The sequence below is a fragment of the Talpa occidentalis genome, unplaced genomic scaffold, assembly GCF_014898055.3.
Source record: "Talpa occidentalis isolate TD23 unplaced genomic scaffold, MPIMG_talOcc4v2.1 talOcc4.8, whole genome shotgun sequence".
In the NCBI taxonomy this organism is placed as follows: Eukaryota; Metazoa; Chordata; class Mammalia; order Eulipotyphla; family Talpidae; genus Talpa; species Talpa occidentalis.
In genome coordinates this window covers 45160283-45177314 of record NW_023605194.1, presented here as the reverse complement: position 1 = coordinate 45177314, position 17032 = coordinate 45160283, and the positions used below count along the sequence as shown (strand labels likewise).

Sequence of the window (17032 nt, the reverse complement as noted above, 5' to 3'; positions counted from 1 at the left end):
TGGAAAAGCTTGAGGGAGGAGGAGAGCACTGTTAGAAAAACCGTAAGTAGACAAAGAGAGGGTAAACCATGTGCAAGGGTGGGAAGATTGATAAAGATGTTATTTTTTTCTCCAAAGGGATCCATCTATAGATTCCAGTCAAGCCTCAGTAGGTTTTTTCACGGCACTTGATAGGAGGATTCTAAAATATATATGGAAGATTCAAGAATGTCCAGGACACTTCTGAAGAAAAGAGAAAGGAAGGACTTGGCCTAGCAGGTGCCACATGTGTTATAAAGCTGCAGTGATGGGAATAAGGTTGTGTAGATAGATTGACTCCTGGAAGAGATTAGGGAACCAGAAGCAGGTGTAGGTATATGTGGCTCCTTAGTTGTGACATAGTGGGGCATAGCAGATTAGTGGGATGAGAGGACTAGCCAATGAACTGTGCTTGTTACATTACAGACCAACCAGGCTGTGTCACAGAACGTCATGGACCAAGGGTTATAATTAACCGAGTTCTCTGTATTTGATGTCCAAGTTCAAGTTTACTTATTTATTTATTTTTCACATTTAATTGATTTTATTTTATTTTGAGATCTATTTGTTTGTGCATACAGGAACTTGGGTGTAGGCCAGAGGTAGGGGGTGAGAGGATTCACCAGAGACAGAGTGGGAAGCAGAACAGGGGGATCTACTGAAATACACTGCTGAGGGGAGCAGCGGACAAGACGGAGAGGTCTGCTGCGCCATGTAGGTTAACTCCCTGGCCGGGGATCAAACTCATGGTGCGGAGGCTACCAATAGCTTGATAGCGCTGAGACTTTAACCCCTGCGCCACCAAGGAGGCCCTTTTTTCACATTTTAAAAGGACAGGTTTATTTGGAAAATGAGAAAGAAAAAGAGAGGCACCTGCTTTGTCACAGGCGGACAGGAGAGCTGCCTGGTTTTGTTTTTAAGGAAATAAATCCTGCCCAGGGTCAAGGCAGAGTTGACAGCAAAGTACCAGTGATGAATAGCAGGGATCAGCTCCTTTCCTGGCAATTGGAGGCAGCTTCTGGCACTTTCCAAAGCAAAGGGTTGCCTGGGTTTGGTGCTGAGATGAGCCCTTTTCCTCCTGCATGAGCTGAGCAGGATGGGGGCCAGCTTGGTGGCACCAGTATCCAGGCGTCAGAGTTCAGAGTATTGCCCGGTGGTCCTGGGGTCGGTCTGGTATGGTCTGGGGGAGCCAGAATGGGTCCTATGTCTGTGTGGGTGGGGGCACCATCAGGGCCTTGTGGATCTGGCCTGTCTTGCTGTCCCTACGGGCAAGATGAGGGGGACAACATGAACTGAGTTTCTTGAGGAGAGGAGAGGAGAGAGATTGTTTTCCACTGCGTAGTGAATATTCATTGAATCTTCTCTGGCTAGTGGCAGGATGTTAAAGGCATGTGAGTTTTAAATAAGGGTGGTTTCTCCCTCGTGAAAGGAACAATGTGAGAGTGATGACTGACACAAGACACAAGCACAGCCGGAGCTGTGCTGCCCAATATGGTGGCCACTAGCTGCAGGTGGTTGGATTTGAATTTGAATTTAAAGTGAAATAAAGTTTTAAATGCATTTTCTCAGGCACACAAGCCACATTTTAAGAACCTGCCAGCCGCATATGTGGCTCGTGGCTGCTGCAAGGACTTTAGCATCATCACAGAACATTCTGTTGGCTGTGCTGTCCTATTGGCATCTTTGGTATTTTGCAAAGATTGTTCACACTGGTGTCTCCCAGGTCTTTGCAAAAGTCCCATTTGGAACCTTCATGGCAGGCCAGACAGACAGGCTCTGGTTGTGTTACCTCACTCTGCCCCTCATGCCATTTAGCCTAAAGTTGAGTCTGGTCTAAGAAATGGAGCCCAGAACGCCAGCTCCCATCGCATGCTCTCTCTTTTTTAATCTATTCTCTATAATTTTTATTTTTTAATTTTTTAGTATTTTTAAATTTTATTTTATACATTTTTTACATCATTTTTCATTTTTGCACAATGTATAAATTTGCATCTTGGTTATAGTCCCCATGCAATTCCCACCCCCCTTGTTTTGATCCTACTCCCTCCTCCCCCCTCTGTAGTGTGTCTCTGGTTTATAGTTGCTTGTTGATTTTGATTTTTACTTTATTAGAATTAGTTTTTTTCCTGGGCCCTTATTTAGGGTTTCTAAATTCCTGCTAGCTGCAGTTTGCATGAGTTTATCTTTTTGATTGCTGAGTCAAGTTCCATTGTGTATATGTACCACACCTTCTTGATCCAGTCATCTATTTTTGGGCATTTGGGTTGTTTCCATTAGCTCGCATCTCTTGTCTCACCTTTACTGCTCCTTCCAGCACCAGGTTATATACAGAAGAGGGGAAGGGGGCTATGGACGAGGGGTCCCTGCAGCGTGGACCTAGAGCAGGAGGCCATGGACCTGTGGGCGTGAAGTCCAGCTCCATCTTATTTAAAGTCTCTCAATCCTTGGAGTTCAGCTACTTCCCACATCCTTTAAGCTAGAAACTCATCAAAGTGCTTAGATTGGGTCCAATACAAAGCTCTTCATCCTCCAGTGCCACGCAAGGTCGTTCTAGAATGAAGCAGTTCTGAGGCATTCTGGGAAACACTGGCTTCTTCAGGAAGCCTATCCTAATTTCTGTCATTCCCTTTCACCATCTCACTTTTGTTCTAATTCCTCCGGCCCCCTGCTCTGTCCATGATGGGGACCACATTGCTCTTCCCGCAGACAAGTGGCTCTTCACCCTCTTTGTACCAGGGATCCTCGTGGCTCTCAGGGGAAGCAGATGGAATCCTCTTCAGAACACATGGTTTAAATGCATAAAATGACATACACAGGATTGCCAAGGAGATCAATTTTATTGAGATACAATTATTAAAATGTTACAAACTCAGCTCTGTGATAATGTCCTTTATCAATGCATTAAGTCACCAGATCTAACACTGAGTCTAATATGCTGTGATTTTGAACTGATGTGGAATATATGTGATATTTTAAGATATTCAGCAATCCAGGAATAACTGATTTGATGTCTGTTGGTGACAAAGTCACAGGTATTGTTAATAATGCTATGGGTTTCTGTCTACATGTGAAATGGCAGGAACATTTCAGTTAGAGGTTAGTGAAAACAATGGTGTGACTAACTCAGTTCAAAGACTCCCTGCATCCATCCCCAGACCATAGATTTCCAGCTTCTCCTATTCTCTCCTTCCCCATTCTTACCCTGTATCTAGTTTTGTGACTAGATCTGTGTCCCCAAGATACAGGGCTTGGAACACAATCGGTGAAGGGTGTGTGCCTTTTGGGGTGGAAACAGGCTGTGCAGGTCCCATCTAAGGGCAGACTTGCCCCAGCTGAAGGTGAGTCAGTGGGGCCCAGTGACCAGATGCTTCCTGAAAGAGGAGACACAGGTGCTGGAGTGCCTGCCTGGGCCTCTTGCTTCCCAGCAGCTGAGTGAGAGGAGGAAGGGGAAGCTGGGGAGCCCAGGTTTATAAGCCGAGTTTATGTGGGGTGATGGAGCTCCTCCGCAGCCTGTTGAAGACACCATGTGACTTGAAAAGTCCAGGGCTTTGGGCCTAACTTGTGTCCTGGCAATAGCATATTTTTTCCCTCCTTGGCCCAAATTGGCATTGGCCTGCTGTGTGTCTCCACCCCTGTGCTGGTTAGCTGAAGCTGTCCTCCTTGATAAATAGGCCATTCATTTCCTGCACTGGAGCTGGAGTGGCTGGCCTCCTGGTGAAGGGCTATAATTAGCAGAGAAGAGTGGATGGGATTGCATGCTTAGCATTGACAGTTAATTTTCTATCCAGATAGAAACATAAACTGATGTCACTGTAGATATAAATACCATTTAATTCATGGGAAGAGTATGCCAGCCTCTCCCCAAGCCCACTGCACTCAAACAATAGCTCAGCCTGCAGTATGTGGGGAGCTGCCTTGGGGAGTTGCCTACCAGGCCATTCCCGGGGCTGGGCTGACAGCCCCTTTGCTTGGAGCAGGAAAAACAAGACCTGCGAAAGCTCTGTGCATGGTGCTAGGGGTGTCAGGAGGCTTGGGTTTGTATTTGCCACAGGAGCTTTTCCCAGGGCCTTAGTGGTCTGGAAATGTTGCAAGACTCACTACTGAGGAAGAGGCAATACTTTGCAGTGGGAGAGAGATCAGACCAAAGGAAGTTTTGTTTCCTGCCAGCAAGGCTATTCTGGAATGGGTCCCAGGGCTCTGGGGAGCTTTTAAAAATAGAAGAAGCTACTGACTGCCTTTAAGGAGAAGGCTGGAATCATTTCTGCTTGGAATTGGGGCCATCAACAACCCTGGTGTTTGGGAGATAGTTTCCAAAGCAGGTTCTTTAATCCAGAAGCATGGCCATGGGCAGGATGAGGAATGGAGGTGCACAAGGGTGGTGAGAAGATGTTAGTGCCTAGGAAACTTAGAACTCACATAAATCTATGGGATCAGCTCTGAAAATGTTAAAATATTGTCTTGTTGGTTCAGCAACAGTATGTGAATTTCACTTTTCATCAAAATGGAAGATAAAACCTCATCTCTGCCCCCCACAGGTGCACTGTGACCTTGCATACCCTGTCTAGGCTCTGAAGACTTCATTCTCAGTGAGGTTCTTTTTCACTATGATCCTCACCTTTGGGATGGAGGGATGTCTGGGCTCTGTATCTGGTTCACGGTTAGGGTTGAGTTAGTGATAAGTAGAATAATTTGGAAGGAAGGGATCTGACTTTTAAAGTTGCTTGTTCTTGGAAGACCCATGGGGTTAGGCTGGCCTTGAATATGTCTGAGTTTGGGATTAACAGATAGCTTCTAGGTATCTTTATCAAAGGCAGGTGTTACTTCTGGGATCACCATTTTCCTATAGAGGTCTGGGTGCATGAGTGTGTTCTGCATCTTGTCTTATGCATGTTTTTCTGATATGGCCAATTTGTTAATGAGTACCTGACAGCTGGGTTTGTTCAAGTCAGTGGCACTTTTTTTTTTTTAATGATTTATTTATTTATACAAGAGCTGAGGTACAGGCCAGAGGTGTGGGAGGGTGAGAGAATTCACCAGCGACAGAGAGGGGAGCAGAACAGGCAGACGGACCGAAGACATTGCTGAGGGGAGCAGCGAGCGAGATATGAGAGGTCTGTCGCGCCATGTGGGTATCTCCCTGGTCAGCCGGGAATTGAACCCGCACTGCAGAGGCTGCGGACAGCTTCACAGTGCTGTGCTCAACCTGCTGTGCCACTGCAGAGGCCCCAGGTCTGTAGCCCTTCTGGCGCGTCTTATTGGACAGGCATTCTTTTAGATTGGGGGAATGGATCTCAGTCACCCTGGATGATTTTTCAGGTCAAGGCTCCGAGCCAGAAATACTGCAAAGTGCTGGACCGATGGGACATGGTGCCTGGTAATCCTCTGTCATCCGGTGTTACTTAAGCTTGGTCTGTTTGTTTAATTTTTGGCATCCCAGCTACTTGTCAAAGCTCAGGGGAAGCAGCCATTTCCCTTTACCCAGGACAGTCTTGGCACTCTTTAGAAGTAAGTCAAGGGGATCTACAGGGCACGTGACAGCCCATGTGAGGCCAGGTACAGACATGGATAACTGGAGGGGCGCTGACTCTAGTGGGCACTGCTCAGGCAGGGCTCCTCAATGTCTTGGAGTCTTATCCCTCCCCTCTTTCACTTGGATCTTGGCTGACAGCACCCGCACCTTCCAGCTGCTCTCCCATGCTGCATTCAACTCAGTGAGCAGTTCCATGTATCGGATGACTTATCTCTGCTCTTGGGAGTGTGAAATCAAGAAAGTAGGCATCTTGGGCAGACAAGGGACTGGTAGCCAGCATCACACTCCAGGCCAGGGGGTATTGCAAAGAGCTCTCATCCATTCGACAGACATGGGACTGTTCTGGCTGCTGGGGGTCCCTGGAACAGTAAAAAATATCCCTCTTGGCATGCAGGTCTGCAAAAACCTATGGGGTGAGTAGACAGAAACAAGTGTCTCCACCCCCATTTTCCAGATGAGAACAGGCTTGGTGTGGTCAATACCTGTCCAAGGCCCAGGGCTGGTGAGCACAGATCTGGGGCTCCAGCCTGGTTCTCTGCGCCTCTAACCAGTGGCATGTTCCCCCACTCACCTGCACTTTCCTCTCAAGTAATGTTTCCAAAGGGTCTGTAAATTTGTTAGTACTTCTGTAACAAAGTACCACAGACCTAAACAACAGAAATGTATTGTCTCAAATTCTGAAGACTAGAAGTCTGTGATCAAAGTGTGGGTAGAGTTGATTTCATTCTGAGGCCTCTCTCCCTGCCTTATCTCTCCCTGCTTTATCTCGCCCTGACTTATCTCTCCCTGCCTTATCGGTGGCTGTTTCCTCCCTTTGTCTTCTCACAATCTTCGCTCTGTGTCCCTGTCCTCTGTGACCACAGTCACACTGGATTAAGACCCACCGTGTGATCTCATTTTAACTTAATTACCCTCCTTTAAAAGTTCTACAAATACAGTCACATTCTGAGGCTCTGGGCATTAGGACTGCAGAATATGAATTTTGGGGGAACACAGCCTGTACTAGGTCCCCTTTTGTGTGGTCAACTGGGCTGAGCATCCTCCACTCTGCACCCTCCCACCCCACCCCGTGGCAAGTACCAGAGCCTTCAGCTGAGTTCCTTGTGGGACAATCAAATGACCACCAGGCCTTCCCTCTCTCATTCCCTGCCTTCTTTGCAGCTGATCGGGGGCCTGGTGCTGTTGGTGGGGATCTATGCAGAGATCGAACGGCAGAAATACAAAACCCTTGAAAGTGCCTTCCTGGCCCCAGCCATCATCCTCATCCTCCTGGGGGCCATCATGTTCTTTGTCTCCTTCATTGGCGTGCTGGCTTCCCTCCGTGACAACCTGTGCCTTCTCCAGGCGGTGAGTCAGCCCTGCCCAGCCCTCAGCCAAGGTGTGTGGGTCCTTGGAGTTCCTGAGAGACTTGGGAGACCTGCCCTGGACTTCAGGCAGTCCAGTTTCTTCAGTCCTTGCCTCCAGCCAGCTCTTCAAAGGGTTTTGTGGAATCAGCCCTTCTGTCCATGGTGCCCCAAGAGGGCCCAGACCACCTCTGAGTCTGTGTATGAAAGATGATTTGAATAATTTTACTTAAATCCCATGTTGGAATTGGGAGAAACCACATTCAAATGAGAGCAAATGAAAACAAAAAATGTTGTTATTGGATTCAGGAGTCTCAATGGCACCACTGAGCTCTTTCTCAGGCCACCTCCCATGGGCATGGGCAGCCTCAGGCCAAAAAGGGCTTATAGCCGAGAGCCCAGGGAACATTTCCTGGTAACTCTGAACAAAGTCCCAGGTGCTGATGGTCTACTATGGAGTCAGGGGGTGGAGCCAGCTCCACCTGCCCCTCTTATAATGGGGTGAGTGATAGCTCCCTAAAGCCAGGGCTACTGGGAAGGCAGATCCATTTACTCAGTACCCACATGGACCTCATTGTTTCTCATGGAAAGCCCCTAAAAGCCTGTATAAGCAGGGTCTTGGTGCTATTTGAGGCTGGAGGTTGCTGGCATCCATTTGAACAATGCCTATTTTCCCATAAAGGGCAGGGAAGGAGAGTATCCTGTAAGCCTCAAGCACCCCCTCACCCCTTTTTTATGGGGCTCTTTAGCAGAATTGGGCCTTCACGTTGAGCCTGTGCTCTCTAGCTTAGCTGGTGAGAGGACCAGCTCTCCTCATGATGGTGTGGGGTGATGGAGGGAGGGGGTGTGCTTTTACACCAAGACCCCATGAAGCCCTGGGTCACATGTCAGTGACTACCTGGCTGGGCCATCTGAGTCCTCCTCCTGGCACTGGATCCAAAAAAGGGCTTTCCCTGGGATTGTCTGTTCACATCCCATATCCTCGTTGGAGGAAGGGGCAGAAGGCCCAGGAGCCAAGAAGAGTTGCTACAGACGATGTTCCTTTTTGCACTTGACCTGCTTCTGCTGGGCCTTCTAGGTGAAGCTCTGACTTTTGTTTTTCAGTTTCAGTATGTCCTTGTGCTTTGCCTCATAATGGAGCTCATTGGCGGCATGGTGGCCTTGATATTCCGGAACCAGGTGGGTCTGTGGCTCATTTATCAGCTACGTGTATGCTGAGCACCCGAGGTGTGTGTGTCCAGGGCTGTAAACTAGGGTGTGGCAGAGGGCAGGGCAGGTGATGGAACGACCATTTGCTGGGGGAGAGAGGCATTGAACAAGTAAATCAAAGAAAAGGAAATGAAACAAGGTGCTAGTGTGTCTGGGGGAGAACAACAATGAAATAATGAAAAGGACCAACCCAGTGAGGTCCAGGCAGAGGGAACTGCTGAGGCAGAAGAGAGCAGAACAGATTAGTGAAACAGCGTGCAGGCTGCTTGGCCATAGGGGAGGGGTGATAGGGAGAAGTAGGAGGTGGAATTGAAGGACTCGATGATGTGGGTCCTCTCAGGCTATGGGTAGGAGCTTGGGATTTTTTCTAAAGGCAATAGGAAGCCTTAGTTCCATGTGGTGACGTGATGTGATTTGATAAGCATTTTGCCCTGCCCACCAAGTGGAAAATAGAGAGGAAGGAGGCAAGGGGGGTGTGGGGAGACCAGTGGGGAGGCAATGGTCATCCAGGGAAGAGGGGGTATTTCTTTGGACTGAGGTGGAAGCAGTGAGCTTGGGTGGAAATGGTATATCTTTTGGAGGCCGTGCTAACAGGACTCTTGTACTGGCTCCACGGGTGAGGACCAGAGAGGCTGATAGGGTAAAGCCTGAGTCTTGGCCCTGGAGGGGTTTGCAGAATCGGGGTTCCTGAAAGTGCAAAAGGTACTCAGAACTCCTGGTCCCAGGTCCTTCCATTGTAGGCTGTGTGTGACTCACACTAGCTGTGTGACCTTGGGCAAATCACTGAGCTACTCAGCTCCGCAGGCTCCTTACAGGTTAATGATTTCTAGCTCAAGAGTTTTGGGTGAGGATTTGATGAGAAGAAGCTGGCATGGTTCTGGTCCCTAGTGGATCCAAATTCCGCACTAACTCCTTTGCCCTGGAGAAGAGAAAGACATTTGTCTTCATTTGGCCATGGGATCTTAGGCAGGGCTCAAGAAGGAGGACCTGTTTGTAGAAGCTCTTAGTGCACTCTCCTGCCTCTACCCCTTTCTGCCCTATTACCTTAGTTCTTGGAAGTCCTGGGCATTGCTATTGGGCAGGTACATCAGGGCTATGGCCAAATTGTTTTTCTTGCCAGAACTTGAGCCCAGTAGTATATCCCAGACACTGGGTTGTGTAGATGATTTAGTATCTGACTCCTGCCATACTCTTCATGGGTACATCTGGCATTCCAGCCCAGGTGGAAGCAGGGACCACACCTGCTCTGCACGGGCCTCCTGTGGATGGGCCTTAACCATGGGCATCTAAAGCCCTGGAATCCAGGCCTTGTCTTCCAGTTTTCTGAGCCCTGGAGAGGGGAGGGCAATTCCCATTATGTTGATTGAGTATATAGGACATATTAAACTGTAATCACCATCCTACAGAATTTATTTATCTTATAATTGAAAGTATAATCTTGGACCAACATCTCCCTATTTCCCCCAGCCCCTAGCCTCTGGCAACCACTTTTTTACTTTCTGGTTCTGAGTTTGACAATTTTTCTTTTTTTTTTTTTAAGATTTCACCTATAAGTGATATACCATACAGTATTGACTTCACTCTGCCTGGCTCATTTCACTTAGCACAATGCCCTCCAGATTCATCATGTAGTTGTAAATGCAGGATTTCTTTTTTTTTTTTTAATGAATGATGTTCCATTATATAAATAATGGCTACACATACATCTATATATTTATAATACAATATGAACATGTGTTTCTCACATTTTCTTTATCCACTTGCTGACAGCAGTGGATACTCAGGGGGGTTTCCTGTGTTATTCCCCAGCTATTGTGAATAACACTGAATAAGCAAGGGGTTCTCATTTCAGATAGTTCTTTGAGATAGCGATTTTATTTGCTTTGGGTCTATACCCAGAAGGGAAAGTGCTGGATCACATGGTAGTTCTATTTTTAATTTTTTTTAGGAAAATTCATACTTTTCCCTAATGGCTGTGCCAATGTATATTCCTATCAGGAGTGCACAAGGGTTCTCTTTTCTTCTCCCCAACATTTGTTCTTTTATATTTTTAATAATAGACTTTAAAAAAATTTTTTTTAAAGATTTATTTATTTATTTATACAAGCAGTGGGTATAGTCAGAAGCACGGGAGGGTGAGAGAATTCACCAGAGCCAGAGCGGGGAACAGAACAGGCAGACTGATGAAATACACTGCTGAGGGGAGCAGCGGGCGTGGCAGGAGAGGTCTGTGCTCGGTGTGGGATCCAGCCGGCTGCAGAGGCTGCAGGCAGCTTCGCAGCCCAGTGCTCAACCACTGTGCCACCAGGGGAGGCCCTAATAATAGACATTTTAACAAATGTGAAGTGATATTTCATTGTGATTTTGATTTGTATGTCTCTGATGATTAGTGATGTTGAACGTGTTTTCACATATTCATTGGTTATTTGTATGTCTTTTTTGGAAAAATATCTGTTTGGCCCTGCCCATTTTAAAATCAGATTTGTGTTTTGCTATTGAATTGCAAAGTTTCCTTGTTTATTTTGGATATTTCCTTGTTTATTTTGCTATGTTTTCTTTCTTTTTTGATTGTTTCCTTTGGTGTGCAGAAACTCTCTAGTTTGATGTAATCCCACTTGTTTATTTTTGGTTCTGTTGCCTGTGAATTTGTGTCAGATCCAAAGAGATCATTGCCAAGACCAAAATCAAGGAGTTTGTTTTCTTCTAGGAGTTTTACAACATCAGATTTTACATTTAAGTTGATTTTGTATATGGTTTAAGATGAGGGTCCAATTTCATTCTTTTGCATGTGGCTATTCAGTTTTCCAGCATCATTTATTGTGTATTCTTGGCACCTTTGTTGCAAATTAGGTCATCTTCAGCAGCTCTCCTGCCTGCCTGTGACTATGCAGGCATTTTCTTTTCATAATCCTTTTCTTTTCACTATCCCTTTGCAAAGCAGCAGCGGATGCTCTCTACCCGCCTGTCTCTATGCAGGTCTTTTCCTTCCTCTTTTTCCTAATAAACCTGTCCTTTTAAAATGAAATAAATAAATGAATAAATAAGAAATAAAATGAGGTCATCTTAAATGTTAACCATATCTGTGTGATTTTACTTTTCTGTTCTGATTAGGTGTTTGTTCTTTTGTCACATTATTTTAATGACTGTAGTGTGGGAATATTGCTTGAAATCAGGAGGTGTGATGTCTCCAGTTTTGCAATTCTTCCTTGATTACTTTAATGAATTGGGGTCTGTTGTGGTTCCATGTGAATTTTTGGATGCTTTTTTGGCCCCATTTCTGTGAAAATTTCTTTGAAAATTCATTGAAATTTTGATAGGGATTGTATTGGATCTACAGATCACATTGGATAGTATGGACATTTTAATATTGTTAATTCTTGAATGAATTAGAGGTATCTTCCATTTATTTGTGTTATCTTCAATTTCTTTCATGAGTATTTTATAGAGCTCTGGCTTCCTTGGTGAGATACATCTCTGAGTATTTTATTCTTTTTGATGCTATTGTAAATGGGATTGTTTTCTTAGTTTATTTTTGGATAGTTCATTGTTAGTTTATGTAGATGCAATTAATTTTTGTATCCTACAACTTTACTGAAATTGTTTGTTAGTTCTAACAGTTTTTTTCCTGAAGTCTTTAGAATTTTCTGTAGATAAGATCATGTCATCTGAAAACAGAAACTTTTGCTTCTTCCTTTATGACTGAAATGACTTTTAATTATCTGTGCAGATGTTGACCCATCCTTGCATCCCTGGAATAAATCCTTCTAGCCCATGGTATTTGATTCTCTTAATGTGTTGTTAAATTCTGTTTGTTAATATTTTGTTGAAGATTTTTGCACCTATATTCCACAGGGATATTGGCCTATAGTTTTTTTTTTTTTTTTCTTGTAGTGTCCTTGTTTAACTGTGTTATGGAGTAATTCTGGCCTCATAAGTGAGTTTGGAAGTGTTCCCTCCTCAGCAGTGTTTTGAAAGAATTTGAGATGCACTGGCATTTATTTTTGTATGAATGTTTGGTAGCACTCACCAGTGACCCCATCTGGCTCTGGATTTGCCTTTGTTGGCAGAGTTTTGTTTACTGTTCAATCTCCTTACTCATTATTGGTCTGTTAAGATTTTCCATTTCTTTATGATTCCATCCTAGCAGGCTGTATATTTCTAGGCATTTATCTATTTCTTCTAGGTTATCTAGCACTGGTGTGCAATTGGCCATAGTGGTATCTTTTGAGCCTTTGTAGTTCTATGATATCAATTGTAATGTTTCAGCTTTCAATTCTTACTCTATTTGAAACATATCTTTTTTCTTAGTTTATCTAGGTAAAGTTTGTTAATTCTTTCCCCTTGGATGGGGTATACCCTCATTGGGCTTTGTTGGGAGGGTTTTATGCAGCTCAGGAAGCTACTTGCTGTCAGGGCTCTCAGCTCTTTGGAGGCTCACAGTGGGCAGTGCTATCATGTGCTTGTAATACACAAATCAAAATAATTTAAAAATGGGATACAAAACCCTATGAACTCTAAAAACTCAGAAGTCTTCAAGAGATCTTATACCTCTTGATACCTGCCATTCCAGGGCCTCTCTTGTAGGTATTGGGTGGGCAGAGCTGAGCAGGGATACCCAGAGAATACTGAACTGTAATTGGTACAAAATTTTACAAAATCATATTGTATAAGAGTTGAAGAGGCCATTATTATTTTTTCTTTATATGACATTTACCCCTTGATTATAAAACAAAAGGAAGAATATTTGGAAGCTAGGGAGCAGCCTACCTACTGATGTTGACAGGAAGAGTCAGTGTAACGTGGCTCTGAGCCACACTATAACAAGTTTAGTCTGCAGTCCCAGAGGCTACCTGTTCAGTCTAAGCATCCACTTGTAGTGACAACTGAGGACAAACAATCAGGCTAATGGCTTCACACTGGCTTCTCAGGAAGGTACACAGAGCATGGCCTCAGCCAGGCAACAAAAGATAAACAGACTTCTGAGTGTAAGGACAAAAATCTCTATCAACTCATGCCAATGGGCAAGGTTTCTGCTGACAGGCCTGACTGGATGGTCAGACTGAGGTGGCTTCTCTGCTTGTACAGGGTGGAATGGCCGGGTTTTAGGGAACCGAGAATACAGTCATTAGAAACAGCAGTGCAGTATCCTGATCCCAGTCAGTGGGAGGAGAACTTGACTGATTTCAACTATCTGGGTCTTACCCCTCTTGACACCTGCCATTCCATACCCAATACCTCTTTTGTAGGTATCGGATGGGCAGAGCTGAGCAGGAATACCCAGAGAATGCTGAACTGTAATTGGTACATCTGAACCCCCATCCCAGGCCTCTACCAACAGGGAAGAGCAACTGCCTCTTTCCTGACCTTGATGAAGGGGTCATACCTAGTGCCAGGCCAGGTAGGCCAGGATGGTAGGCGGCACCCAGCTGGCTTATTTTATCTTGACACTGGCACTTGTCAGCTCTGAGCATCGCACTGAAGTCAGGAGCAGAGAGAAAGGAGACAGTACTATGGTCCCCTTGACTGAGCACCTGGACATATGCTTCCTCTCCACCCAGAGCAAAGTACACTAATCTATGCTAATCTGGTCAGAACCCACAGCCGGTGCACCACACTGTGATCATTGGGAGTGAGGACTAGAACTCCAAATACCTGAGAAGCTGAAGCATAACCTTTCCCCATCATGGGCATTAAACCTGTGGCTTTCCACCAGGTCTGAGGAAGGCTCTGGAAAATATTCCAAAGTACCTGTAGTATTCTATCTTCTTCCTCTGTCACTCCCTGGGTCCTTCTCGACCTTCTGTTATCATGTAGGGCCCATCTCAGGTCTGGAGCAATAAGGATGAATCCCTCACCTTCTAGGGTTATGAGGGTAGCTCAGAGATGATGACCCAGTCCAGGCACAAAGGAAGGAAGGATAGAAGTCCCAGACTGGTGACCTCCCCACCCCCAAGTTATGGAACTGGACCAGCTTTGGTTCCAACTGGATGCCAGCGGCTGGGTCTCCCCAGCTGATATGGATGCCTTGGAAGTCAGCCAGTAACCTGCAGGCAACAAGGGCAGTACTATGCCTAGAGAGGCCTGACAGGAGACTCCTACTGTGCTCCTTCTTCTCCCCAGGCCTCCCATCCTGAGGGAGCTGCTGCCATGCGCCTCCCACCCCTTGCTTGATTCCTCTTTCATTAAAAGCACTCAGAGTGCTCTACCTGAGGGGAGAGGGTTTATGCAGAGACTCCAGATATCTTCTAAACTAGATTTAAAGAAAGAACTAGAAAAGACAGTTTTTTGTAGCTTGAATCTGGTGGCTTAAACAATATGCTCTGAACATCCTGTGGCCTTTGATGTTTGCTTAGTCTTTGCTTAATTTAGCCTGGGCCACATGGCCTCCAAGGCAGCCGTGAAAGATGGTTTTCTAGTGCTGCTCCAGCTGCCCCCACCAGCATGACCTGGTTTCGAGCAGGGCGGGGTAGAACTGGGTATGTTTGGCCTCTGGAAGCAGCAGCTGAGCCAGAGTCCTCTCTGTCCTGCCGCATTCCCAGGGCTGTCTTCTGAGTGGCTCCCCTGACCCTTGGAACACAGCACAGCACTTTATAGCTCATGGGCTGCACCACTTGCCGGTCTCATGCGAGTGTCTCACCCACCCTTCCCACCATCGCAGCACAGGACCACCAGAGTGTCCTGCATGTCTCTCTTGTGTGTGCACACACACATACTCCCACACTGTCTCACACACACACAACCACACACACACAGTGCCCGAGGCAGTGTGTGCTGGCAAGAACCTGCAGGACCCAGAGAGGTCCCTGATGGGAACTGGGGGCAGCTGCTGCCCGTGGAGTCCAGGGCCATCTGTTCCTCCTGCCCACTCTGAGAGGCCTCCAGCGGGTCCTCCTGTCCCTGCAGGGCCGGCTCAGCTTACCAGATGGAGGGCCTGATTTTCACAAAGAGGCTTCTTTTGGAGTCAGTGCCTTTGGAAAGTGCTTAGAAACTGAGACGGCTTGGGGAGTGGTCTGAGCAGCTCACCAAGAGGGAGGGAGAGTCTTTCCCCAGCAGATCCAAGCATTCCTCCTCACACCTTGTCAACAGCTCTGGGGGAGTCTAGTCAGCATGTAACCTGTGAGGAGGCTGGGAGGAGGCCGGTGGAGGCAATCGGAGGCTGACAGTGGACTGGAGTGGGTGCAGAGGACACGGTAGGCCAGGACTGTGTCTGCGGTGCCTCAAGAGTAGAAGGGAGTCACTCAGCACACACTTACGGGTGTGGCCTTAGTCATCCCTGACCCTGGCGTCACCTTCTGCAAAGCAGCTTGGCCTAAGGCCCCCTGCAGCGTGCAAGTCAGTGATGTGAGCTCATTCCTTTGCCCTACCCTGAGTAGCAGACTGACCCCACCCTGGTGTCCTGTTTCTTACCCCCAACCATGCCCCAGCTGGCTGCTCTGGCCTCATCTCCCAGAGGAGGAGGCACTCATGGTTGGAAAGGCGGCATGACGTGGGGTCTGGAGGGAGGGCCTGAGGTCAGCTGCATCCCTGTTCTGCCCCAGCCATGTGGCCAACACATTGCTATTCCTCCCAGTGTCTGGCCCTGGGCTCCAGGCTGGACCCAAGCAGGGCTGAGGACTGGGGAGGCTGGCGCTTTAACCTGGAAAGGGCTGGCCAGTGTCCACATCTCTTTCTCTTGAGGCTGCCTTCCCGACTCGCTCAGCTGCCAGGTCTGCTCCGGAGCAGCTATTTATCATCGGCAGAGGGTTTTCCTTCTGGTCACAGAGACTGTCTCCTTCCTGACCTTGACTCTGAGCAGTGCGAGTGTGGGGAAGGAGGCAGCTGTTGCATCCTTTGTTCTCCCCCTGAGACTGGAGATGGCTTGGGGTGCGGTCCCAAACAGAACCTTGAGTTTTCACCTTGACTAACTTACAGTGCATCAAGGTGGGAGTTTGACACCTCAGTTCCAACTCTTTCTGCCAACAACAGTGGGGGTGACCTTGGACAAATCACATCCCTTTCTGGGTTTCAGGGTGCTTGTGTCTCAGATCAGGGCTTGCTCTTGCCCCCAGAGGCTGCCATTGTAGTTGGTCTTTTGGGCAAGAGTTAAGGCCTTGGGATTCATCTTTTTCCTCTGATGATGGGTATGAAATGGAACCATAGGGTACTTTTGTGTTCTAAAAGGAAAGATCTATAATAATGCTACAGGGACCTACTATGTGCCTAGCATCCAACTAAACACTTTCGTACTTTTAGTTTATTTAAATTTCACAACATCCCTATGAGGCAGGGAAGATCACCCTCTGCATTCTGCATGTGAGAAATTAGAGGGTCAGAAATTAAATGAAGTGCTTGAGGCCTGACTGGCTGCAAGGACTGTTCTTAACCATGAGGCTTGACAGCCCCACTCAGTTCTAGTCTTTGATCCTCAGAACTGGAAGGTAACTTAAAGATAGTACTGCAGGGTTGGTTTGTAAGTGGTAAACTGAGGCAGAGGGAGAAAGTAAGGGTGTCAGGGTCTGCAGTGGCAGGACACGGCCTGGACCTGGGGCCCTGTATACCCCTGTAGGCACCTCCCCCGGGGATCAGCTGGCTCCAGAGCTGAGAATGCCCCCTTTGTGCCAACACAATCTCTGATGATACTCGAGTCTCCTTGCTCTGAAAGCCCTCATTGTGGCTGTGAGTGTGGAGCTGAGCTGCCCACACTCCCACCCCCAGCCCTTCCCACTGTGGGGCCTTTTGTGCTCCCAGATCTCAGCACAACAGCAGAGCTGTTGATCCAGAAGGCCCAGCATGAGCAAGAGAGGGCGGCCTGCCAGGGTCTTCCCGGCGGGGATTGGCCCAGCCTGAGCTGGGAGGTGGGCTCTTTCGCCTGTGGGTCCCAGCACTTACAATGATGAAGAGTGGTCCATGTGGGAAGTCGGGAGACCTGATTTCCAGTCCTGGCTGAGCCCCC

The 17032-nt window shown here is 47.1% G+C and overlaps 1 protein-coding gene across 3 annotated transcripts in view; it reads left to right on the top strand.

The window, feature by feature from the left end:
- The window catches only part of TSPAN15 (tetraspanin 15), a 46927-nt gene that overhangs the window by 17351 nt on the left and 12544 nt on the right, over window positions 1–17032 (top strand). For 2 of the 3 annotated variants that reach the window (XM_037497846.2, XM_037497847.2), the window contains exons 2-3: window positions 6710–6895; window positions 7996–8070. The exons of the other annotated variant lie outside the window; for it this stretch is intronic. In XM_037497846.2, the coding sequence (XP_037353743.1) occupies window positions 6710–6895; window positions 7996–8070 (261 nt within the window). The remainder of the gene's footprint in view (window positions 1–6709; window positions 6896–7995; window positions 8071–17032) is intronic. 3 annotated transcript variants of the gene reach the window in all.